We start from the raw sequence: 23,630 nt of genomic DNA, 5'->3' as shown, positions 1-23,630 counted from the left end.
AATTCCCTGAGGCAGAGGGGTTCTCAAATTGGGATCAGGACTGAATTTTTGAAATTACATTGTGACAATTTCTACAAAGTTTACATGTGGCATGAAATAATGATTTAGCTAGAAAGACTTTTCATCAGGCTCGTCAGTAACAGTATTCACTTTAAATCGATTTTATAGTGATGCCTGTTGAGTGGAGACAAATATGTGGTTGCCATGTCAGTCATTCGGGGACACAGAAAGCTCAAATAATGACAAAGGAACCACGCACAGAGCAAGGCAGACTTTCAAACACAATACATGGCAGCTTTGTCGCCTATACAAAACTTGCATTTTACTACTTACAGAATCTAAATACAGGTTGAGTTTTCCATGATCGTGTTCCACTTTCTTCACTGTCTCACTCAGAGGAATTGCATCTGAAGGCACGGTAAAACCACTGAGCAGGTTCACTTCCATAAGGGCCATGCCACTTCTAGCTGGGCCCAAAAACCTAAAACAAAGAGGAAGGATGGAAGGAAGAAAACCCTTTAGGAAAAACCTAAAGCCATTGGCAAACTATCTTTAGATAAAAATTAAAACTGCCAAGCACTATTCCAAATATTTACTGTTTAGTTGAAGTAAAAATCACTAGAGAAAGTTGTAAAACCCGTAATCCTTTCCTTACAGGTATGAAATTCTGTAATTTTCAACGATATGAGGAATAATAATTTAAAAATGTGTTCATTTGACATGAAATGCCTGCCATGTATCAGCCTTGTGCCTGTAGATCATAACAAGTTCAACCTGGATGCCCTTTCCGTGGGCAACTCTGTGTTCTAGGGGTGATTCCAAACTGAATTACATTTTTCATTTTCTCAGAATTTGACAGCACTAAGCTTTCTAGCTGAAAGCCAGGAGCTGAAAAAGAAACTGAAAACTTGACCACTTAACAGTAGACCACCGCCAAGTCTTAAGCAATCTTCTCTTCATCTGGTTTTAGAAAAAGAAGACCAGTAGGGAGAGTCCTTCTCTTTGTTCGCCCACATACTTGGAGCACATTTTGTGTTTTCTTTGGCCACCTGGCGAGAATTACAAGCCTCGGAAAGTTTTGTTACACTACATTGTTCTCTCATCCTGTTGTACACAATGTGAGCATCAAAGGATCCGGGCACCAACAACGTTTTGTCTCCTTTAAAATAAATAGTTTTCTAAAATGAATAGGTGGCAAGAGCTCTTTTGTTTGGAGCAGAAAGAGCCCAATGTGGTTATGGAAAGGAGTTTGTCTCCAACATGAAAGGATCATTGTTAAGTGAGTTCCTGTTGTCCTTTCAGATGGCAAAAGCCAGAAGGGCTGGTAGAGAATCTTGCTTTTTAGAGCAGCAAACAGACGGCTGCCAAACATGACTGATGGAAAAGCCATACAGTTACAACTGCTGACGACAGCTGGCTCAGCGACCCCAAACAAGTGAAACCATCTGTGGGGCGATGCATGCAGCCAGAAGAGATGCTATTGAAAACCAATAAGTGCACTGCAGCTAGAGGTGTTTGTATTTGAGCAGACATTAAAGATGAGAAGAATGGCCAGTCTGCTTAAATACGATGACTTTCAGCACACCATCAAAAGTGCCTTGGTTGACCTGGTCTTTCTACTGGCCCAGGACAGAACTTGTTAAATTACCATGCCATACACAGAAAAATTTATCTGAGATGAGTAAGGGCTTGGGCCCTACTGATGGGAATCAAGTGCCTGAAATACCAGTTTTTCTTTCCATTAAATGCCACTGAAAATTTTCATTGAAAATATTTGTATTTTGTATCATATTTTTCTCAGAAGACTAGTAGCAGCATCCAAATCCTTTTTATAAGACCAACCCCTACTTTCACATGAAAACAGTTCCCTTCTCCAGTTTCTCCCAAAAGGCAGGGCGGGGTGGGGAGGGAGGGATATCCTCTATGTATCAAAGTCTATTGTCCCTCTGATTCCTGATGATAGGTTAAGATCTGGAATTCTGCATCCTTTCATGAGCTCTTATAAGTAAAAAGGCCCCATCATGATCTGAATCTTAGTTTCACCTAATTTTCCTCATCTGTTCCTTCAATTGACCTCCCTAAAAGGTAAAATCACTCTCACAGCTCCAAAGACTATGCTGCTTTGCCCATTTCAAAACCAGAATTTTAAACTTACTTAGAAGATTTATTTTTATTAATTTCTGTCTCCCCTCCAAACAGTAAATTCCATGAAGACAGGGCCTGTGTCTTTTTTAAATCACCATTATATTCCAACATCTGACACTGTGTTTGGCACATAATGGAGACTCAAATGATATTTACTGAATGAATGAATGAATGAATGAAGAATGAATAAATGGTGAGTGAATGAATGAGAAAAGCAGGGTTAATAATACCACCTGCTTTATAGAGTTATTGTAAAGATTAAATGAGATGAATGTAAAAGTGCCTGGTATAATGCCTGGCATGTAAATTTGTGATAAGTGTAGGTTATTACTACTTACAATAATAATAATAACTTGATGCTGCTCTTCCGGGGAAGAACCCAATCACAAGCTTTGCAAGGAATAACTTTCTTCTTAGCTAAAAGGAAGTCACTGAAGAAATTCTGATATCCCCCTCCTGCTGGTCCAAAATGCCCAGTAAGGGAAGGAAAGGGGCAAACACATGTGACATTTATACCAAAATCATGAACATGAAGGCCCAAAGATAGTATATCTGTACTAGTATGCCTGCAATGTATCAGCCTTGTGCCTGTAGATTATAACAGGTTCAATCTGGATGCCCCTTCCGTGGGCAACTCTGTGTTTTAGGGGTGATTCCAGATGAATTTCATTTTTCATTTTCTTCAGTTTCTAGTAGCAGTAACGAAGGAGACTGGATTCAACAAGAAATGGCTAAAAAGGTTGGCCACCAGGGGAAATACTCAGAGATGACTCTGAAGAGCATCTGCCAGCTCAGTACCACATCAGTGACTTCCAGCCCAACAACAAGCTAAGCTCAACCAGATCACTATGGGGTATTTAAAAAGAGCAAACAGCAGCTCCTCAATGTCAATGCATCTTTACAGTAACTCCCAACATTACATCAAATCATCCAGAGGTAAGAGGACTGACAAGGAAGAAACTGTAAAGTCTCTTGATTCAAGAACCTTCTAAAGGATTTGCTCTCAAACTTGTGTGTGCATTAGAATGACCAAGAAAGCTGAAGAAGGCAGCTCACAGACTCTGAATCTGTGAAGTCTGTGAGTGGGAACCCCTTTTCCTTTTGACAAGATCTTCAGATGCTTTGGATACAGAACAAATTTAAGAATCGCCTTATTAAGTACTCCTAGAAGCTAAAAGTGCCTATTTATCCAAGGTGAGGACCTTCTAAACTGGAAGATTTCCACTGTGTCTAAAAACCCCATTCTCTTAATTAAATTTGCATATTCTTATGAAGTCTTGGGATAAAAGCATAACACTAAAGGTTAAATATGAAACTGGAATAATTATTTGACAGAAAATTACTAACTGCCAAGAAATAAATGATATTAGAGTTTAAACATGATTGGTTCATTTAAAGTTTTCTTAAATTAGACCTACATTTTATTAACATTTTCTATTCAGATTTGTTATGAATACAAGGAAAACTTGTAAACAATTTTGGACACATTGAAAAATACTTAAATAGAATTAAACAGAATTTCTAATTTGTAATTGGAAGTGTAACCATAACTAAAATATTTGTTAAATGTAACTCCTTATATTGGTATAGTTAGATAACTACATATATACAATAAAACCTTCAAATCTATTTTTTTAAGAGAAAGGACTTAAACAGATACCAACCTTGTACACACATTCAAATTCAAGTGATTTATATCATCCTTATTGTCTTTGACAGCAACATCTAAATCAAAGGCTTCTTGGTCTTGAACAGATCTTCGTCTTCTGGAGGAACCCGAATCTTTCACATTATAAATGACATTAAGCTGCAATAAATAATAAATTAACATAAATACTAAACTAGTAATAAATCATTAGCAATATATTACCACCATTATGTATTATAAATATCAGGTAATGATTCTCTTTGGGATAAACCCAACTAGAACTGTAATCTTCAATCAAGGAAAAAGCTAGTTTTACTAGCTAAAAAAGTACTATTATTAACAAGTGTTATAAAAGCTTATAAGAAATGATTTTTAAAATTGAGGGAATTGTTAGCTAATACTCCAAAACAAGTATAGACCTTCACGATATTATGGGTATGGTTTTTTTTCCTTCCAAAGAATGTAAAACATTCCCTTTAGGAAAAGAAGTGATACTACTGCCTATCTCCTCTTGAGAGCATCCACTAACTCCTAAGTTCTGCTGCCCAACTGGTGTCATTTTTCACAAACGGGAACCTTAGAAACTCTCAGTAAAATAAATCAAAAATAAAACATTCAAGAGCCCTGGTTGAACAGAAACCTGTTCAATTACTCAGCATTCTTTTTGACCATATAACATTTTTCAAAGATGATAAAATAAATGATGAATTTCAAGACAACTTGGTCTTTTTCAGCAAATACTCTGTGCCTACCACTAGTGTGAAAGGTACTGTGGGGACACTGGGCAAGTGTAAGGGCAAGTTTTGTTTTTTGTTTTTTGTTGGGTTTTTTTTGTTGTTGTTCTTGTTATTTTTTTGCCCAAAGAGTTCCTAAGATCAGAAGCTCTGGAATACACTCAAAATTTCCTACACCTGCCTCATGCCAAGTTGAATTGGAACCTATTGCAATTTTGTACCTCTTCCACCTTTTTTGATACCACAATTCATAAGCCTTATTGTTGCTATGTAATGTTGTATTTTCTTATACTTAAATCTCTCTCTCTCTCACACACACACACACACACACACACACACACACACCCTCAGAACTAAACACCTGGTACCCACTGTAGATTTTCACACTTCAAATTTTTTTTAATTTTATTTCTTTACTTTTGGGGGGGGTGGAGCATGAGCACGTGTGTGAGCAGGGGAAGAGCAGAGAGACAGGGAGAGATAGAGAATCTCAAGCAGGCTCTGCACTGTCAGCACTGGAGCCTGACACGGGTCTTGAACCCATGAACTGTGAGATCATGACCTGAGCCGAAACCAAGAGTCAGACACTTCACTGACTGACTGAGCCACCCAAGTGCCCCTGATTTTCACACTTTAAAAAATATTCTTTCTAAGCCTTCCTCTTTCAAACCTAAGAATTACAACTTTTTATTCTGCTACACCTAGCTCATATAATCCTTCATTCCCTTGATCATTCTGGTTATCTCACTCTGGATATTCTCTAACTCTTTCTGGAACCACAATTAAAATTTTAGAATATTCTTAGAGGAGCTGAAGAATGGTTTCATAAAATTGGAGAGACGGTCTCTGTTATTTCCATCATCCTCGTTCCAGTGGCATGCAATTGTCGTTAGAGACCAACGTCATCAGGAAACAAACAAGAACTACAAAATGTGCCCTCTGGATCATAATTAATACTCATCTATAACGTAGTATTAGGGTTAATGTTTGACCTACAAAAAGCTCAACTGCCCATTCAGAACACTTTGAGATGTCTTGCAGTTTATTTCCAACAGTTTAGCATTTTAGTACTTCAAACAGGTTAACACTTACTGCAAACCTGAGAAGTTTCTTTGCTTTTCTGTATCCAGAGTGCTTACAAAAATATCAACTAAAAGAAATCTCAGTAACTATTTCTGGGTGACCAACTTTTTTGCAATTTGTTTCTCCATCATGAGAAGTGCTTATAAGATTTCTGCATGTTGATACAGATTTGGAATAGTGAGTGTTCTGACCAGCAGGTACATTTTTTTTTTTAACAATTTATTCATTTTTGAGAGACAGAGCATGAGCAAAGGAGGGGCAGAGAGAGAAGGAGATACAGAATCTGAATCAGGGTCCAGGCTCTGAGCTGTCAGCACAGAACCTGATGTGGGGCTTGAACCCACGAACCGCGAGATCATGACCTGGGCTGAAGTCAGATGCTTAACTGACTGAGCCACCCAGGCACTCCAGTAGGTACCACATTTACTGCTGTGTTCCTTCAAAACTCAAGTAAAACTCATTTGGCTTCAGTAATTCGTCTACATTTGGTTTATCAAGAATCAATTCCGACCAATTTGGTGATTTAAGTACATATAGTTTTTCAATTATACCTAAAATAGCCTTTGTATTTACTTTTAGATTTGCTATTTGCATTGAAAGACAGCTTGGGAATGAGAATTTTCACATGGCCTTTGTTAGTAAAGACAAATATAAATTATTCACCCTTTTCTTTTTCTATCCTTTTTGTTGGATACTATTCCTTTTAACTGTGATCATTTTTCCTTGATTTTTAAAAAACATTTACTGCTATGTTTTGAATATCATACAAAATAATCTTAGAATCACTTAGAAATAATTCCATCTGCCCTCCTTAGCTAGTATATCTGTCCTTTCAACTAGAATACTTGTATGGTTTTTTGGAAAAGTAACTTTCCTCTATCATAGCCATTTTTTAACTTTCTCAGTAACTCTTTCAGGGTTTGTTTGGTTTGTATATTCTAACCAAACACATAACCATTTTTGGTCCCATCACATATTGTTTTTGGTTTCCAGTAAGATTATGTCAAGTCCTGGGGCACGTGGGTGGTTCAGTTGGTTAATGGCTCAGGTCATGATCTCATGGTTCATGAGTTTGAGCCCCACATCAGACTCTGTGCTGACAGCTCGGAGCCTGGAGCCTCCTTCAGATTCTGTGTCTCCCTTTTTCTCTGCTCCTCCTGCACTCATGCTCTGCCTCTGTCTCTCTCACCCAAAAATAAATGAACATGAAAAAAAATTTTTTTTAAAGATTATGTCAAGTCCCTGTAATTTTCAATGTATTATGTACTATAATAACTATTCGACTCAGGATTTTACATACTATTTTGATTTTATTCTAGCCCTATTGCACCATTAAGGGTAAGTTTCATTGGATTTTATTCTTATAACAAAGCGCTAAACGTATCATGCTCTAATTGTTTTATTTACTATTGTATAAGATTTTCCATTAAAAGGACACATTTCCTATCTTCAAGTCAATTCCTTATAATATCATGTTGACCTTTATGTTTTTAAATGGATATTAAAAAGTTATAGGAAAATTTTAAATGTATTTATTTATCAAGTCATAGTAGAAACTCTCCCAGCATTAGAATTTCTGAGCTGTATTTTCACAAAAAAAGTGAAAGTTGGGACTTCCCAACAAGTCACATGAATCACATTGGAAGAATTAATCCTAACTTCAAAAAGCATATGATACTCAAGAAATATTTTTCCAAGGTTATCAATCCATTTGGTTACTGTCAACTGACTACTAGTAACATCTCTGATACTTTTTATTAAAGAGAGTGATCTATCTTGCCTAAGTCCACAGAAATAAATCCTCAAGAATTTTATACATTAAGTTAAAGATTTAGCAGTACCCCCCAAAATTATTAAAACAAGCCATATTTAACTAAACAAAAATAAACATTGTTACATACCTGACAAATCGCAAATCCAAAACCACTTGCGGAAATATTAACTGCAGTTGGCTGTACCACTGAAAGCTGAATAAAGGTGGAAAAAAGGTGAATACGGTTAATATTCCATATCTAGGTCCTTCCAGGTAGCACAGGAGATCAGTGTTATCCCTCACTGGGAGTGTATGCCATCTGTGGAAAGCTCTAAGAATTTTGCACAGTCTCACATATCAAAAGCTATGGGCTCATCAGAGAAGAGAGGTGAAGACAGATGAAGGGACACTCTCCACACACCCTCACCTTTGCCCTTTGGGAGGGCACATCAGTGCCATAGTCAGGGCTGCCCTTCTGAAGCAGGAAAGACAAGAAACAATGGTCATCTCCCTCCTCCAGTCTCCCTTAGTCAGCACCTAATCTTCTGGCCTTCCCACGAACCCAGTGGCACATGATCATTGATTATGATGAACACTATTCCTTCTCTTCTATCACTATTCCTCTTCCTCATTTTTCAGCCTTGAAGTTAGCACTTTCATCCCTCACTCTCAACTTCCCCCAAGGTTAACCACAGGAATAAAGTTAGGGTCTAGAATAGTCCTTTATTACATTTCAAAGGAAGAATCCTACTACTGGTTCTATCAATTCTCCTAAGAGGACATGTGGTCTAGCTAAAAAAGAACATGGTCTGAAATCATGGGTTCAAACCCTAGCTCTACTATTGCTAGCAACATAATCTTAAACAAGTTACTTAACCTCTGTCTCAGCTTCAGTTTTATCATGTGCATGGTGGGGATGAAAGTACTTACTTTCTTAGTGTCGGTTTGAGAAGTAAATGCAATAGCACATGTAAAGAAATCTGGCACAGTGCCTGCAAAGAATAGGAACTCAACAGGTGTGTTCATTCTTTTCCCAATATGATAGAGCCCATGGTTCCTCCTTTTCCAAATCTTTCCAAAGTTCCCATCCCCTCCTTTCTTCCCCAGCTCAGCAGTTCAACCAACGGAGGACACTCCTTCCCCCCAGTCCCTTTACAAGGCTCTAGAAACAAGTCTTTGTTGAAGTCGATAGAATGGAAATAAAATAGCATTCCAGCATAAGGAATCATCCACATGGAATTTTAAATGACCACCCCCTGTCCATACCTCTGCCATCTGGAGAAGAAAGCGGTTCTGTCTGTCAATCTGAAACTTTATAGGACTTGGTGAACTGGGCCCCATCACAGTCACTTGGACGTTCGTACTTTCTGTGTTCATTAGAGCTGCAAATTCAGATAGGGCCTTCAAGGCCACAATGGTGTCCTGTTGAGGAAAGAACAACATGTGTGCATGTAAGTATATATCAAGGTCACCAAAGAGTAAATTTAGTAATGTTTAGGACACCCACTACGCATTCATCCACCTTCCTTGAGAGTGGAGCTCTCCTTTATTCATTTTTGAATGTCCTTGACCTACAGTACAGGAGAGGTGTGGAAAATACCCGCTGATTGAAGCTGAGTATCTACTGTATCAGTTACCATAGATGAAAGATGACCAACATAATGGGGAACTAATTTATTCCATATACATATCAAATACGTTGTTTATATCAGTGATGAGAAAAAATTAAAATGAGTAACTCAGACCTTTGACTTAAGGTACCAAATTTTTTAATTGCCAATTTTATGAAAAAAGCAATCATATACTTCCTTTAAAACATTACGTATATATTTAAACTATTAATTAGTTTAAAAAATTAAAAACTATGGGGCGCCTGGGTGGTGCAGTCGGTTAAGCATCCGACTCTTGATCTCGGCTCAGGTCATGACTTCATGGTTCGTGAGTTCGAGCCCCACATCAGGCTTTGCACCAGAGTGCTTGGGATTGTGTCTCTCCTTCTCTCTGCCCCTCCCAGGCTTGTGCGTGTGCACTCTCTCTCTCTCAAAATAAATAAATAAACATTAAAAAAGTTAAAAACTATCATCACTCACCTGGGTAGATGCAAAACCTCCCAAGCTATTCCTTTGCCTGCTTAGCCACCTCATAATCGGGATTCCCTCAGAAACCTGATATTGCAGGAAGTGTGAAAGTAGCGCATAGGCTGCAATTTCAATATCCAGGGAGCGTGGCTGCCAGGATTCAGAAAGTTTAGACTCTAAAGACACCCAGAATTGCATGCCTCCTGCAAAAGACAAGTAATAATAGTCTGGCCAACTGAACAAAAATTACATTTTATACCATTAAATATCCCTACACTGGTCCAAGTTCTACCTGGCTATATATAAAAATATATACGTATATATTTATGCCATGCAAATACATGTGTATTCACAAACACAGACACACATATAAACATTCACTTATATGTCACTTTCTAAACTATCATAACTTTTAAATTTTCATCCTTTTCCTCTTGCTTATATTTTAGAATGTTTTGATGAAAATAATTTCCCAAGAGAAATCCCACATGTTTGGCTTGAGACTAAACAGCTATAAATAAGAAAAAAACATATACTCTAGAAGATTTCTGACCAGGCCATCCCAAAAATATTTTAGGATACATTAGAAAGAACCCTGTTCTGGGAATCTGCCATTAACCAGCTCTAATGTTCTAGGAAACCTCGCCTTTTTTTTCATTATCTGAAACTTGGTGTTATAAGTTCAAAATCCAAGGCCCCAAGAAAAAATGAAGGACTCTGGCCAACTTGACAATCTTCCTAGAAATATCCCTGCTGCCCCCAGAGGAACATCTTACTTGGTGCTCCCTACCCCCTTTCAAATATTACTCTTTAGATGATGATTACACTTAGGTGGAATGTGAAATAACTACCACTTGTACAAGCAGAGAAGGAATACCAAGGACTTCCATCTCTGTGTAATAATCTATCCCCAGCACTGCAACAGGCAAAAAAAAAAAAAAAAATAGTAAGAATTCATTTTAAGGTACCGCTAACAATAATGCAATATTTTTCACACTCTTAGAAATCACTTTCTGTAGTGTAGTGTGGAAAACACTTTCTACAATTATCCCTTCTTGAATTAACAGGGCTTTGAATCAGTAGACATTACCTAAAATTATTTCTGCCCACCCATCCCCATCTCTGTGTCTGTCTGTCTGTCTACCTACCTATCTCTCTCTCTGTCTCCCTCACACACCCACACCGCTCTCTGGATCCCTGACCAAAGAGGCCATTTGGGAAGTAGCAACACCTGTACTTTTTGTCCTGTTGTAGTTCATTAAAACAAAAAGTCACCCAACTCACTAACAGCATTTTGTGGCATTCACATTCTATGAGTTAGCATATTCATTCAAATTTTGAACATTTGCTAGGAGTTATTCCCATTTTACATCTAGGGAAACTGAAGCTTATAAAAGCAAGTAGCAGAACCAGAATTCAAACCCAAGTCTCTCCACAACCCAACATCCTACGGACCATTGAAGGCCACCCAACCAGAAATGGTATCAGAGAACTCAAAAGGTAACTGACATAGGGCAGAACATATCTAAAAGAAGGAAACAACCAAGCCCCGAATTCTCTAGAAAACTCAGGGAGAGCAGAAGCAGCCATGTCAGACCCATCTGATCTCATCTGCATTTCATTTTTCTTCCATTTCACAAATTTTTTTAACGTTTATTTATTTTTGAGAGACAGAGAGAGACACAGCCATGAGTAGGGGAGGGGCGGAGAGAGAGGGAGACACAGAATCCAAAGCAGGCTCCAGGCTCTGAGCTGTCAGCACAGGGCCTGATGCAGGGCTCAAACTCACGAACCATGAGATCATAGCCTGAGCCAAAGTTGGACACTTAATCCACTGAGACACCCAGGTACCCCTCTTCACATTCTGAAGATATAAATGTTATCAACTTCATATCTGGCTTACAAAACCTTTTCACATAATTTATATATTTCATAATGCATAGCAGTCTAACAATCTCAAATGACCCCATGCATTACCTTCTTGTTCTGCTCTCCAAGTCAGCATATTCAAAGCTTCCTTGGCTTTAGGGCTCCCAACAGATGACAGTGCATAAGTTATAAGAGCTAAAGTATAATTGTCTGAAATTCCTCTATTAAATTCAGACTCCAAAAAGTTGATAGACTCTTGTACATCAATATTAGGCTAGAAAAAAAAACATATATTTTACTATTGAAAATAACCCATAACCACACATTTAAATGAAAAGTATTTTTAAACATTTATTCAAAAAATAATTTCAGTGTCTGTTAAGCCCCTAACTTTGTCCTAGGCAATAGGAATCAATGATGATCATTGACATTTAAATATTTGTTATTCATTTTGAAAATAACACTGCTTTTGAAAAAGAAATGCAGGAATCATACCCATTTATAATTGCAGAAAAAACAATAAGATATCTAAGAATAAACCTAACCAAAGAGGTGAAAGACCTGTACTCTGAAAACTATAAAACACTGATGAAAGAAATTGAAGATGACACAAACAAATGGAAAGACATTTCATGCTAAGGGACAGGAAGAACACATTTGTTAAAATGTCTATACTACCCAAAGAAATCTACACATTTAATACAATCCCTGTCAAAATACCACCAGCATTTTTCACAGAGCTGGAACAAACACTCCTAAAATTTGTATGGAACCACAAAAGACCCTGAATAGCCAAAGTAATCTTGAAAAACAAAAGCAAAGCTTGAAGGCATCACAATTCCAGAATTCAAGTTATATTATGAAGCTGTAGTAATCAAAACAGTATGGTAGTGGCACAAAAACAGACACACATATCAACAGAATAGAAAATCCAGAAATGAACTCACAACTACATGGTCAATTAATCTTTGATAAAGTAGGAAAGAATATCCCATAGGAAAAAGTCTCTTCAACAAATGGTGTTGGGAAAACTGGACAGCAAAATGCAAAAGAATGAAACTGGACCACTTTCTTACGCCATTCACAAAAATAAATTCATAATTGATTAAAGACCTAAATATGAGACCTGAAACCATTAAACCCTAGAAGAGAACACAGGCCTCTTTGACACTGGCCATAGTAACTTCTTTCTAGGTGTGTCTCCTGAAGGCAAGGGAAACAAAAGCAAAAATAAACTATTGGGAATACATCAAAATAAAAAGCTTCTGCACAGCAAAGAAAACAATCAACAAAACTAAAAGGCAAACCTATGGAATGAGAAAAGATATTTGCAGATTACATACCTGATAAAGGGTTAGTATCCAAAATATATAAAGAAATGATACAACTCAATACCCAAAAAGCAAATAATCCTATTAAAAATGGACAGAAGAGGGGCACCTGGTTGGCTTGGTCAGTGGATCATATGCCTCTTGATCTTGGGGCTATGAGTTTGAGCCCCATGTTGGGTGTAGCAATTACTTAAAAATTAAAAAAAATAAATCTTTTTAAAAATGGGCAGAAGATATGAATAGACAGTTTTCTAAAGAAGACATACAGATGGCAATGGGTAAATCAAAAGATGCTCAACATCACTCATCATCAGGGAAATGTAAATCAGAACTACAATGAGATATCACCTCACATCTGTCAGAATGACTAAAATCAACAACACAAGAAACAGCAGGTGTTGGCGAGGATATGGAGAAACGGGAACCCTCTTGCACTGTTGGTGGGAATGCAAACCGGTACAGTCACTCTGGAGGTTCCTCAGAACATTAAAAATAGAACTACCCTACCATCCAGCAATTTCACTACTAGGCACTTACCCAAAGAATGCAAAAATACTGATTCGAAGGGATACATGCACCCCAATGTTTATAGCAGCATTGTCTACAATAGTTAAATTATGAAAACAGCCCTAGTGTCCACCAACTGATGAATGGATAAAGAAGATGTAGTACACATACAAACACACACACACACACACACACACACACACTGCAATAGTACTCAGCCATAAAAAAGAATTAAATCTTGCCATTTGCAATGACATGGATGGAGCTAGAAAGTATTATGCTAAGCAAAATAAGTCAGAGAAAGACAAATACCATAGGATTGCACTCAGATGCGGAATTTAAAAAACAAAACAAATTTAAAAAAAATGAACAAAGGAGGTAAAAATGAGGGAGAGGCAAATGGACTCTTAACTATAGAGAACAAACTGATGGTTATCAGAGGGGAGGAGAATGGGGAGATGGGTGAAATAGGTGATGGGGACTAAAGCAGTACACTTGTGATGAGCACCAGGTGATGTATGGAAGTGTTGAATCACTAAATTCTACACCTGAAAGTAATATTACACTGTATGTTAAGTAACTGGAATTTAAATAAAAACAGAAAGAAAGGAAGGAAAGAAAAGAAAAAAAATTTAAAAAGAAAAGAACACTGCTTTCCAGTTTTTATGAGTAAATAGGCACCATTCCCTAGAAGGAATAAGAAATAAAAAATAGAATTTTTTCTACCATTTAATATCATGAACTCAGATGAGAGCACAAAATATAGTTTGAGAAAAATGTTACTCATATCTGATCTCAGGTGTTAAGGCTCTAAATTTAGGGGAAAGTTATCTTCCATGTGCCTAGTACTGGACTAGGGAAATGGCAGGAGCTTACAACAGAGAATGGCTGTTTTCAATCATGTGAAATGCAGCTGGCATTAAGGCAATAAAGGCATCAATCACTGAGACAGCTCTGGAGCAGAATTAAGCTCATTAGCATAACTTTCCATGTATACACATTCTCATCCAGACATCCATGCCTACTTAACATGCTTTTTAGAGTGTCGGTGTACTATGTACTAAATTAGCAGACATGGTCATTGCTCCATATTATTTTAGAAATTAAAAAAAAATCCTTTGCAATCTAAATGTGCTAGAATACATTCCCAAATTCTGGAGAATTTTCTTTCCCCTAAGAAATTAACCTTTCCAATGATAAAATATGTATTGATTTACCTTACCAATAGCAAGTACAAAAACAGTTATATTAAAAAGAATTTTTAGAATTCTCTTTGTTATTCTGAAAGAGTGGGTTAATATTTTCATTTTCAGATTCTAAAATAAAGCCAGAAATGCAAAGCCAAAGGTGTCCAAATTCAGACCTCAAAAGTGATATACAATTGCAAAAGTCTTTAAGTTTCCAGACATTTGATCCATTAAGACCTACCTTCCTTGCGATTTTCCACCCATAATTTATTAAATTAAAGATTAAATACCTGATATTTTTTATAGCCCAGGAGAGAAGTCACAATATAAGCTGTAAGTGTCACTGGACTTTTATTGCCACCTTGAAGCTCACTATGGATCACTCTTCCTGGCTCCCAAAATTCACCATTGGATTTCTGACGTCCTTTGAGCCAAGTATATGTTCTGTGTAACACATTCTCATCAATATCTATGTAAGGATCAGCTTCAAGGAAACATCTTAAAACAAAAGCTGACAACCTAGGTGAGAAAGGAGAAAAAACATATAAAATACACTCTATGAAGTCCTCTAACAGTGAACGAGAAAATATCAACAATAACAACATATTTTCTACCAGAAGATTCACCAAAGGATGATCACTAAAGAAAGAACAAAGGTAAGAAAGACAACCAAGAAACAACATAAACATCTCAGCCCAGCTGGTGGATACATTTTCCACTTGAGTGTGGTCAAGAAATTCCAGGTCAACTCACAAAATACCAGATTTGGAAAGGAATTTAGAAATCATCTAATCCTGCCTTATTATTTTATAGATTGGGAATTCAACACTCCAGGAGAGTTGAAGAAACTGTCCAAGGTTATCATCTTTGGACTTTTCTAGTTATTTACCAAAGAAGATCCCACCACACACTTCACTCAGCCCTAAAGCAATGGATTAACTATATATAATTCACAGTCAAACCAGAGTACGTTAAACTAGCAAAAATGGATAGTTTCTCTCCCATGAGACAGGAGTCAGAACATTACAGCCTACGAACCAAATCTGTCTGGGCCAAATCTGGTCCTTGTGCCAAATCCAGCCCAGGGTCTATTTACGTGTGTCTCTCTTCCACCACCCTCCACCTGAGCATGGTTTTTAAAGGGAAGGAAGGAAGGAAGGAAGGAAGGAAGGAAGGAAGGAAGGAAGGAAGGAAGGAAGGAAGGAAGGAAGGAAGGAAGGAAGAAAGAAAGAAAGAAAGAAAGAAAGAAAGAAAGAAAGAAAGAAAGAAAGAAAGAAAGAAAGAAGGAAGGAAAGAAAGAAAACACCAGAGACTTTATGTGGCCTGCAATGCCTAACATATTTACTATCTGAGCCTTTATAGCAAAAGTTTGCCAATGCTTGCTACAGAACAATATTTCACCTAAATATTTAGATGAAAAGATCATCAAGCAATAAAACACTGAAACCTTTCTATTTATGGATCTATATCCTGATGCATGCCAAAAGAAAATCTGAAGCAGATATGGTTCATCCTATGAAGTGTTTAGTGTGATAAATATCACCAATATTCAGTAATATCTGGTCCTCTATTTTACTTTGAGTATGCAGAGAAATTCACCTCTTTGCCCTTTTGAAGTTAAGCATGGCCATGTGACCAGCTCTGATAATGATAAACTGAGAAGAAATGTTGCACCCAGGTTGAAGCACCTGATTACCAGTGGTGGATACTCCAGCCTTCTCTTTCCAGACTGCTGCAAGCCTGGAGCCTCCTGGTGAGATGGTGGCTGTTGAGCAGATTACAGAGCCCCCTGCCGACCCAAAGAAGAAATGCAGCCTGAGCAAGAAAAACCCTTGTTAAGGGATTTTAGGGGTGGTTGTTACCACAGTGTGCGTTGTCTAACCTGACTGCTACAGTTAGTCAATCTTCTTCTGAGTGAAATGTAGAATTAACAATAGTTCAAGGAGATAAAGTAATCATCCAAAATCAGCCACACATAGATTCCATTCTGGAGGAAATGTGGATGTTTATTACTTAATTCTGTCACTGTTTTCCACAAAAATAATAATAATAATAATAATAACCTTAAAGAAACAACGTTGACTGTGTTAACACAAAATTTGTATTGACCATGTCTGATTAAGAAAAGAACTATGTTGGGGCACCTGGGTAGCTCAGTCAGCTGAGCATCCGACTCTTGATTATGGTTCAGGTCATGATCACAGGATGGTGGGATCAAGCCCTGTGTCAGGCTCCACACTGAGTAAGGAAGTATAGGAGCCTCTCTCCTCCCTCTGCCCTCCCTCTGCTTGAATGCTCTCTCTCCAATAAAAAGCTTTTTAAAAATAAAGAAAAGAACTATGTCACAATCACTCAGTATTTCTAACCCGTTTTTCTTGTCAACAACATAATCATCGTAAGTATTTTTATTGTTTTTCTCACCACAAAAAAAAGGATGTATGACTTATCTTTTCTAAATAAAAACACTTTACTTATTATTGCTTTAAAACCATATTTTAAAAGGAAAATCTACTATAAAGCCAGGCAATAGGAAAAGAAATCTACAAGCCTATATACACAGGGACATATCTGTCAATTTCATAGCCATTTTGAGAGCCCATTGGCTATTAACTGGCAATTAATTAGCTAATGAGAGCCCATTCATGGCAGATTTGTTCTGTTAGTAAAACACTTACCAAGTACTACCAGAAGGGTCATCATTCCCAAAAGCACTGAAAGAGCCATCTTCCCTCTGATAGAGAAGTTCTCTCTGATAACCTGAAGACACAAAAATAGATAATCAATGTATCACAACTTGAAATGAATGAGTTTCTAATCATGACTCTATACTGAGGAAACATGAACAGAGAATGGGAAAGAAGACATCAAATTAAGAACTAATATTGAATACTTTCTACATTAAGTGCTGTGAGAGATTTAAAATATCAACACTTTTTAAGTAGAATGTGTAAAATAAGAACTGTGATAACCCCAAATTAAATTCAGAAGAATACTATAACAGAGACAACAATTCTAGCCGTTTTAAAGCAAGCAAAATTAAAGGCCAAGTTTTATTTAACTCTGTAGTGTTTACTACAATAGTTTCCATGCTTAATCATATAAAACTGTTTGTACCTAAAGTATCATAATTAAAGTTTAAGGCTAAAATGAAAGGTAAAAATACTTTCAATTTTTAGGCCAACAATAGCAGGGGAAAATTGCTAAATAATCTAAGAGAATTGCTTTAAAATTTTTTGGCCATGGCCAACTGAGGTAAACCAAAGGACCAACTGGTGTACCAACCACCTCAATCCAAATTCTCATTATAAAAAAAAAAGAAAGAAAAAAACATGGGGTGCCTGGGTTGTTCAGCCAGTTAAGTGTCTTTCACCTCAGGTCAGGATCTCATGGTTCATGAGTTTGAGCCCCACATAGGGCTTTGTGCAGACAACTCAGAGCTTTGGTTTCTCTCTCTCTCTCTCTCTCTCTCTCTCTCTCTCTCTCTCTCTCTCTCTCAAAAATAAATAAACATTTTAAAAAATTAAAAAAACAAAAAACAAAAAAGAACCCAGCAGTGGTAATGAAGTCTCACTATACAAGTAAATCGAGGAGGGGGTTAAGGCTCATGCAGCTGCTTTAATAAAAGCAGATGATTCATATTCGCAAACAAATAGTGCAAATAAGGCAGATGTTTCATATTTGCAAAGCAATGCATGCAGGTCTCAAAGACCAGTGACTGAGAAATCATAGGCCAAACACTAAAAGATTCACCAAACAACCCACAACAAAGTAAGTTGCTAAAAATGAAATTAAAATAGCAGTAATTTATCCAAGATTCCACTACAGGCAGGTGATGTCACACAGGATGAACTTTGCAGCATGGTCACATAGAGCCTGGCAACCAGAAACATTTATAAAATGTTGAATTCAATCCCTCGTAAACTCCAGTAACAAAAAAAGTTTACTTTATGAATAACACATTTTAGAAGAATCAATAACTAGAATTATTCATATTTAACTAACAAAACATGAGCATTAATGGTTTAAAATTATAATCTGCTCTTGCCATGTCCCAAACTGTCCTCCCTTCTTGCCTTTCCCAAGACACCCAGATCTGAGTATCTGACTTAAGCTACAATAAGATAAAGAGTGTAAAAAACAAGACACTGTTTCATGGTGATCTTTAACACCTATAGTAAAAGAAATATAAACAACATTTAGGTGATATCAGAATTTTGCTTAATTTAAACAATGGGGTTATAATCTTGATATTTAAAACTGAAATACTACAGTACGATAATTAAATATCCAACCTTTATCCAACACTATGTGTCAGAAACTGTTCAAAGCCCTTTCAGATATTAACTTAGGTAATTCTCACAACAACCCTATGATGGAGATGCTATCTAGAGGTAGCATCTTGAGGGCTAATGACACTGGAACTCAGAACACGCCAAGTGCAAGGTCATACAGCTGGGAGGTATTGAAGCCAGAAATTAGCCAACTTCTATGACCGGACATAGCCAAGGTTTATGTCTCCAAAGCTGCTGTTTCCTGCTAGCTCACAGAACTCTTTCAGTGATTAATGTATGAAAAGTCCTCAGAACAGTACGTTTTACATGGCAAGCCCTCAATGAACAATAGGTATCACTCCATACTATGAGCATAGGATAAGGCTTTCTAACCATCCAATTTTTAAGAAAATATTTAACAAATTTAACCACAAAAAATTGTTCTAAACTTTTCCATGGCAAAACGCACCATTAGCAAAGTTAAAAGATGATGAATTAGAAGAAAATATTTGCAACATGTAACACAGATAAATGGCTAATGTCCCTAATATTAACATATATATTTTATATATATCTTTATATATAATTACTACATATCTACACGTATATTTACATAAAGTATATTTTAAGTTTAGGGGAAAAAAAGTAAAAATCCTACGGAAAAAAATGGGACAAAAGAAAAAAACAATTTCACACACACACAAAAAAGAGAGAGATGGACCTCAATATATGAGAAAATGTTCAACTTCGTAAGTGAAATGCAAATTAAAACTACATTGAGATGCTATTTTTCACCCATCCTATTAGCAAAGATTCAAAAGTTTGACCACTCATTCCCTTGGGAAGGCTGTAAGGAGACCAGTACCTCTTTCATTGCGAGAGGGAACTCAGAATGCACAACTGCTGTGTAAGGGAGTATCTATACCTTTTGACCCAATAATTCCACTTCTAAGATTCTACCCTGAAGATACACCTCCAACAATCCAAAAATATGTGCAGAAAATTATTCATTGCAGCATCATTTGTAATTGCAAAAATACTGGAAGTAGGTGCGCCTGGGTGGCTCAGTTGGTTAGGCATCTTACTCTTAATTTCAGCTCAGGTCATGATCTCACAGTTCGTGAATTTGAGCACCACATTGGGCTCTGTGCCAGAAGCCTGAAGCCTGTTTGGGATTCTTTCTCTCTCTCCTCTCTCTCTCTGCCCCCTCCATACATTCTATCCACCCACTTCTCTCTCTCTCTCTTTCTCTCTCTCCTTCCCTCCCTCCATCAAAATAAATAAATAGGGGCACCTGGGTAGCTCAGTCGGTTGGGCATCTGACTTCGGCTCAGGTCATGATCTCGCGGTCCGTGAGTTCGAGCCCCACGTCAGGCTCTGTGCTGACAGCTCAGAGCCTGGAGCCTGTTTCAGATTCTGTGTCTCCCTCTCTCTCTGACCCTTCCCCGTTCATGCTGTCTCTCCCTGTCTCAAAAATAAATAAACGTTAAAAATAAAAAATTAAAATAAATAAATAAATAAATAAACTTAAAAAGAAAAAAACAAAAACAAAAACACTGGAACTACCTACATGCCCCTGAGTTGGAGACTGATTGAATAAACTGTAGAACATATTCAGTGGAGTCTATGCAATTGTGAAAAAAAGATGAGGAGTATGTCTCTGAACTCATAAGAGTGATTTCCTGGATGCACTATTAAGTGAAAAAGACAAAGTCTAAAATAGCATGTATCATATACTACCTTTTGTGTAAGAAAAAGAGGAAATAAGAAAAAATATATATGTGTTCATTTCTGCAGAGAAAAAGAAACTAGAAATGAAGTTACCCACAAGGAGTTGGGAGAAGGGATACAAGAGGGAGAGATACCCCTTCACATATACCTTTTAGAATAAGTTTGACTTTTGGAAACATATTAATGTTCTACATATTCAAAAAAGAAAACAAGTAAGAATAGGAAAAAAATGATAGGCATTATTAACACTACTTTAGCTCACTTCAACATGTTTTAGTCTTCATAAACCTTGAAAATAACATATCATATAATCTCTTTCTTTTTCAGAGGCAGTCAGAGTTCACAGAGAAGCAGAATAACTTTCTAGTGTTTACAAAGGAAATTAGCAAAAGAGTCCAAGACATTCTCCCTCAATTTCCAATTCAAGACTAAATCCACCAGATAGCAGAGTTTCACTGTGAACTCAATGTGACAGAGGAGGGGAGGAAAGGAGAAGGCAGGAGATGAGAGAAGGGAGGGATGGAAAGGAGAGGAGAAAGAAGAAGAAAAGAAAATGTTCAGGACCCATCATCACTAAAGGAGGTGCCTCTGTGGGGAGAAGGACCAATTTCTAAAAACAGGACCATGTGCCTCCAAGCCCCCAAATCACGTCAACAACTGCAGTTCCAAGTATGAGTTATTGTAAAACCAGAGAGATGAGATCATGCAGATGAGATCAGCGCTTATGGAAATTACCCCTCAGGTGGCTGACCTCCAACAGTCCCCATTAATATCAACAACTAACACCATTCCTCTCCTAGGGGCAGCCAGCGCAGAGGAGGGGGAGGACTCACAGACAATCTCTAGTTGTGGAGTATATTTCTTGAGCTGGCTTAGATGACCCTAGACTCCAAACCTCCAGCTCTGCTCCTATGGCAGAACAAAGAAGAGAATCAGAACCTAGAGAGAGGAACTTCTATGACTCTCCTCATAGGAATATCCTTTGAGGTTTCCTTCCTCACCTTAAACCAGCCATGCATCATCAGAGAACCCTCAGCTGCTTATCCTGAAGGACCCTGTTGACTTGGCTGGAATATTTACCATAAACACAACGATTCAACATTCAAGGGCAGTCCCCTCAGTTAGAGACTTTTCGTGATAGGTAAAAAAGGCAAAACTATGGTCTTCTCTAAAAGTTTATGAGGAAATAGAAGTATTGCCCTAAGTTCCTAGTTTCATGAATAGCTCTTGAGTTAGAAAGCAATAGTTCAGTAGGAATTAGGAGATACTTTTCAAAACTAAAATACAGAAGAAGTTAAGAGTTGATAGGATAATGACCCAGGAACTATTATTTATAAAGGGCCAGACAAATACATACTTACTGGGTCATGAATTTTCTTTGGAATGGCCACGAATGTAAAATATTTTTAATTTATCATAAGAAAAATGAAAACACTGTTCATAGAAACAAATAGAAAAAGACTCTAAACATAATGTGACTTGGTTTACCTCAAGTGTCAAAATTACATTTAAACAAAAGAAGTAAAATCAGCTCCTTGTAACTCTATCACTCACCTCCTCTGGTAAAAAGCTGATAAAAAACATTTTCTGTACTAAAAGAAAAGTAATCATCCTCAACACCCTTACTCTGTATGATACCGCACATGGAAAGTGCAAACTTACTTCCTGGATTATTAGTTTTTCAGTGTCTTCACTATCGCCTCTAGCCGCTCTTGTGACGACCAGAAGCAGCAGCAGAATTCTCAAACCTATTTTTCCCGTTTTTATGTCAATGGAAAAAATACGATGCGTTTTCAACTAGGCTTGGTCTGAGTCTATGCTTCAAAAATAGAGCCACAGGCACTATGATTTAAATATCTGAGGAAAACAAGTGACTTAAATCTCTAATTCATAGGATCTCCAATCCTTATCAAAAACAGTTTTTGTTTTATGGTTCTATTTTTTCTTTCTGACAGCAAAAGAGACTTCATTCAATGATGTAGCTGTTGTTTTGAACAAAAAAACAATGGGTTAGGTTACAAGGCTCCTGGGCCAAGCATGATTTAAGTAAAACAATGCGCTGTTCATAAATGACATTTAAATAATATAATCATGACTGATGCCAAAGCCACTTTAATTTCTTGAAAAATAAAAACAACTACGGTATATTTAAAGGACTTTGGCAAATGTGATGGCAAAAGAAAAAACAGTCTCTGAAATGAGACACTGATTTCAAAATGAAAATCATTATACCAAGAAGCTTTTGTCCACTACTTTGAAATACAATTCAGTTCAGCATGTGAAATAATGTGTTTGGGGGAACTCCACTGTGTTGACTTCCATCAGCCACTTCGCCAGCTCAAAAGGTGAGCTGAAGCCACGGGTCCCATTTCCTAGCTAAGAAGAACCTGCCAAGGCCAGGTAGAACCTTTAGTGTTTATAAACAATCACTGAATTATGGAAGTACTTGAGAGATGTTCTGGGCCCAATCTCCACTTTAGGATGATGAACGTAAAGCTCAAAGAAATTAATATTGACAGTAATTCATTCATCCAGTCTGTATTTATGGAGTTGCCTATATAGTGACACAATGGTGAGAAGATTAAACACGGTGTCCACTGTCAGGGAGCTTACCTTCTAGCGAAGGAGACACACAGATAACAGGCAAACAAGTTAATTTTAAATAATGTTAAATGTGGTGAAGAAGGGGCACCTGGGCAGCTCAGTTGGTTAAGCGTCCAACTTCAGCTCAGGTCATGATCTCACGATCTGTGGGTTCAAGTCCGCATCAGGCTGACTGCTCAGAGCCTGGAGTCTGCTTCGGATTCTGTGTCTCCCTCTCTCTCTGACCCTCCCCTGCTCGTGCTCTCTCTCTCGCTCTCTCAAAAATAAATAAACATTAAAAAAAAATTTTTTTTGAAGTGTGGTGAAGAAAATGAAATGGAGTCATATAAATGAGAGTTTCTAAATGGAAAGGAAAGGCCATTCTGAGGGAAATGCCACCTAAATGATGAGAAGGACCCAAGCCATGGAAAGACCAGGGAAGAGGATCCCAGGAGAAGAAAGAGCAAGGTGAGAGACCCTGAAGCACCATGGGGCTGGGAGTGAGTGTTCCAAATGTAGCCAAGAGTGAGCCAAGGGAGGGCAGCCTCAGGCAAGGTGAGAGAGGGAGGCAAGGCCAGTTCACCCACTGGAGAACCCATTAAAGAATTTTAAGCAAGGAAGTGACATGATTTTAACATTTTCAAAACATCCCTTTTATTATATGGCGAGCCTGTATTGAAGGGGAATGGGCATAACAGACAGACTTTCCA

General features: G+C 37.4%; 1 protein-coding gene across 7 annotated transcripts in view; it reads right to left on the bottom strand.

Annotated features, from left to right (window-relative positions):
• CD109 (CD109 molecule) overlaps positions 1–23,630 on the bottom strand; it is a 168,080-nt gene that overhangs the window by 10,966 nt on the left and 133,484 nt on the right. For all 7 annotated transcript variants that reach the window (XR_009263074.1, XM_058734482.1, XM_058734481.1 and 4 more), the window contains 8 exons: positions 17,011–17,092; positions 14,626–14,854; positions 11,419–11,584; positions 9,454–9,644; positions 8,630–8,785; positions 7,512–7,577; positions 3,810–3,952; positions 334–481 (listed from right to left, as the gene is read on the bottom strand). Coding sequence is in view for 6 of the 7 variants with exons in the window: in XM_058734482.1 (XP_058590465.1) it covers positions 334–481; positions 3,810–3,952; positions 7,512–7,577; positions 8,630–8,785; positions 9,454–9,644; positions 11,419–11,584; positions 14,626–14,854; positions 17,011–17,092 (1,181 nt within the window). In the remaining variant the exon portion in view is untranslated. The remainder of the gene's footprint in view (positions 1–333; positions 482–3,809; positions 3,953–7,511; positions 7,578–8,629; positions 8,786–9,453; positions 9,645–11,418; positions 11,585–14,625; positions 14,855–17,010; positions 17,093–23,630) is intronic.

This window comes from Neofelis nebulosa, chromosome 6 (genome assembly GCF_028018385.1).
Source record: "Neofelis nebulosa isolate mNeoNeb1 chromosome 6, mNeoNeb1.pri, whole genome shotgun sequence".
In the NCBI taxonomy this organism is placed as follows: domain Eukaryota; kingdom Metazoa; phylum Chordata; class Mammalia; order Carnivora; family Felidae; genus Neofelis; species Neofelis nebulosa.
The sequence above is the reverse complement of the archived record's forward strand: the minus strand, read 5'-3'. Positions and strand labels throughout refer to the sequence as shown.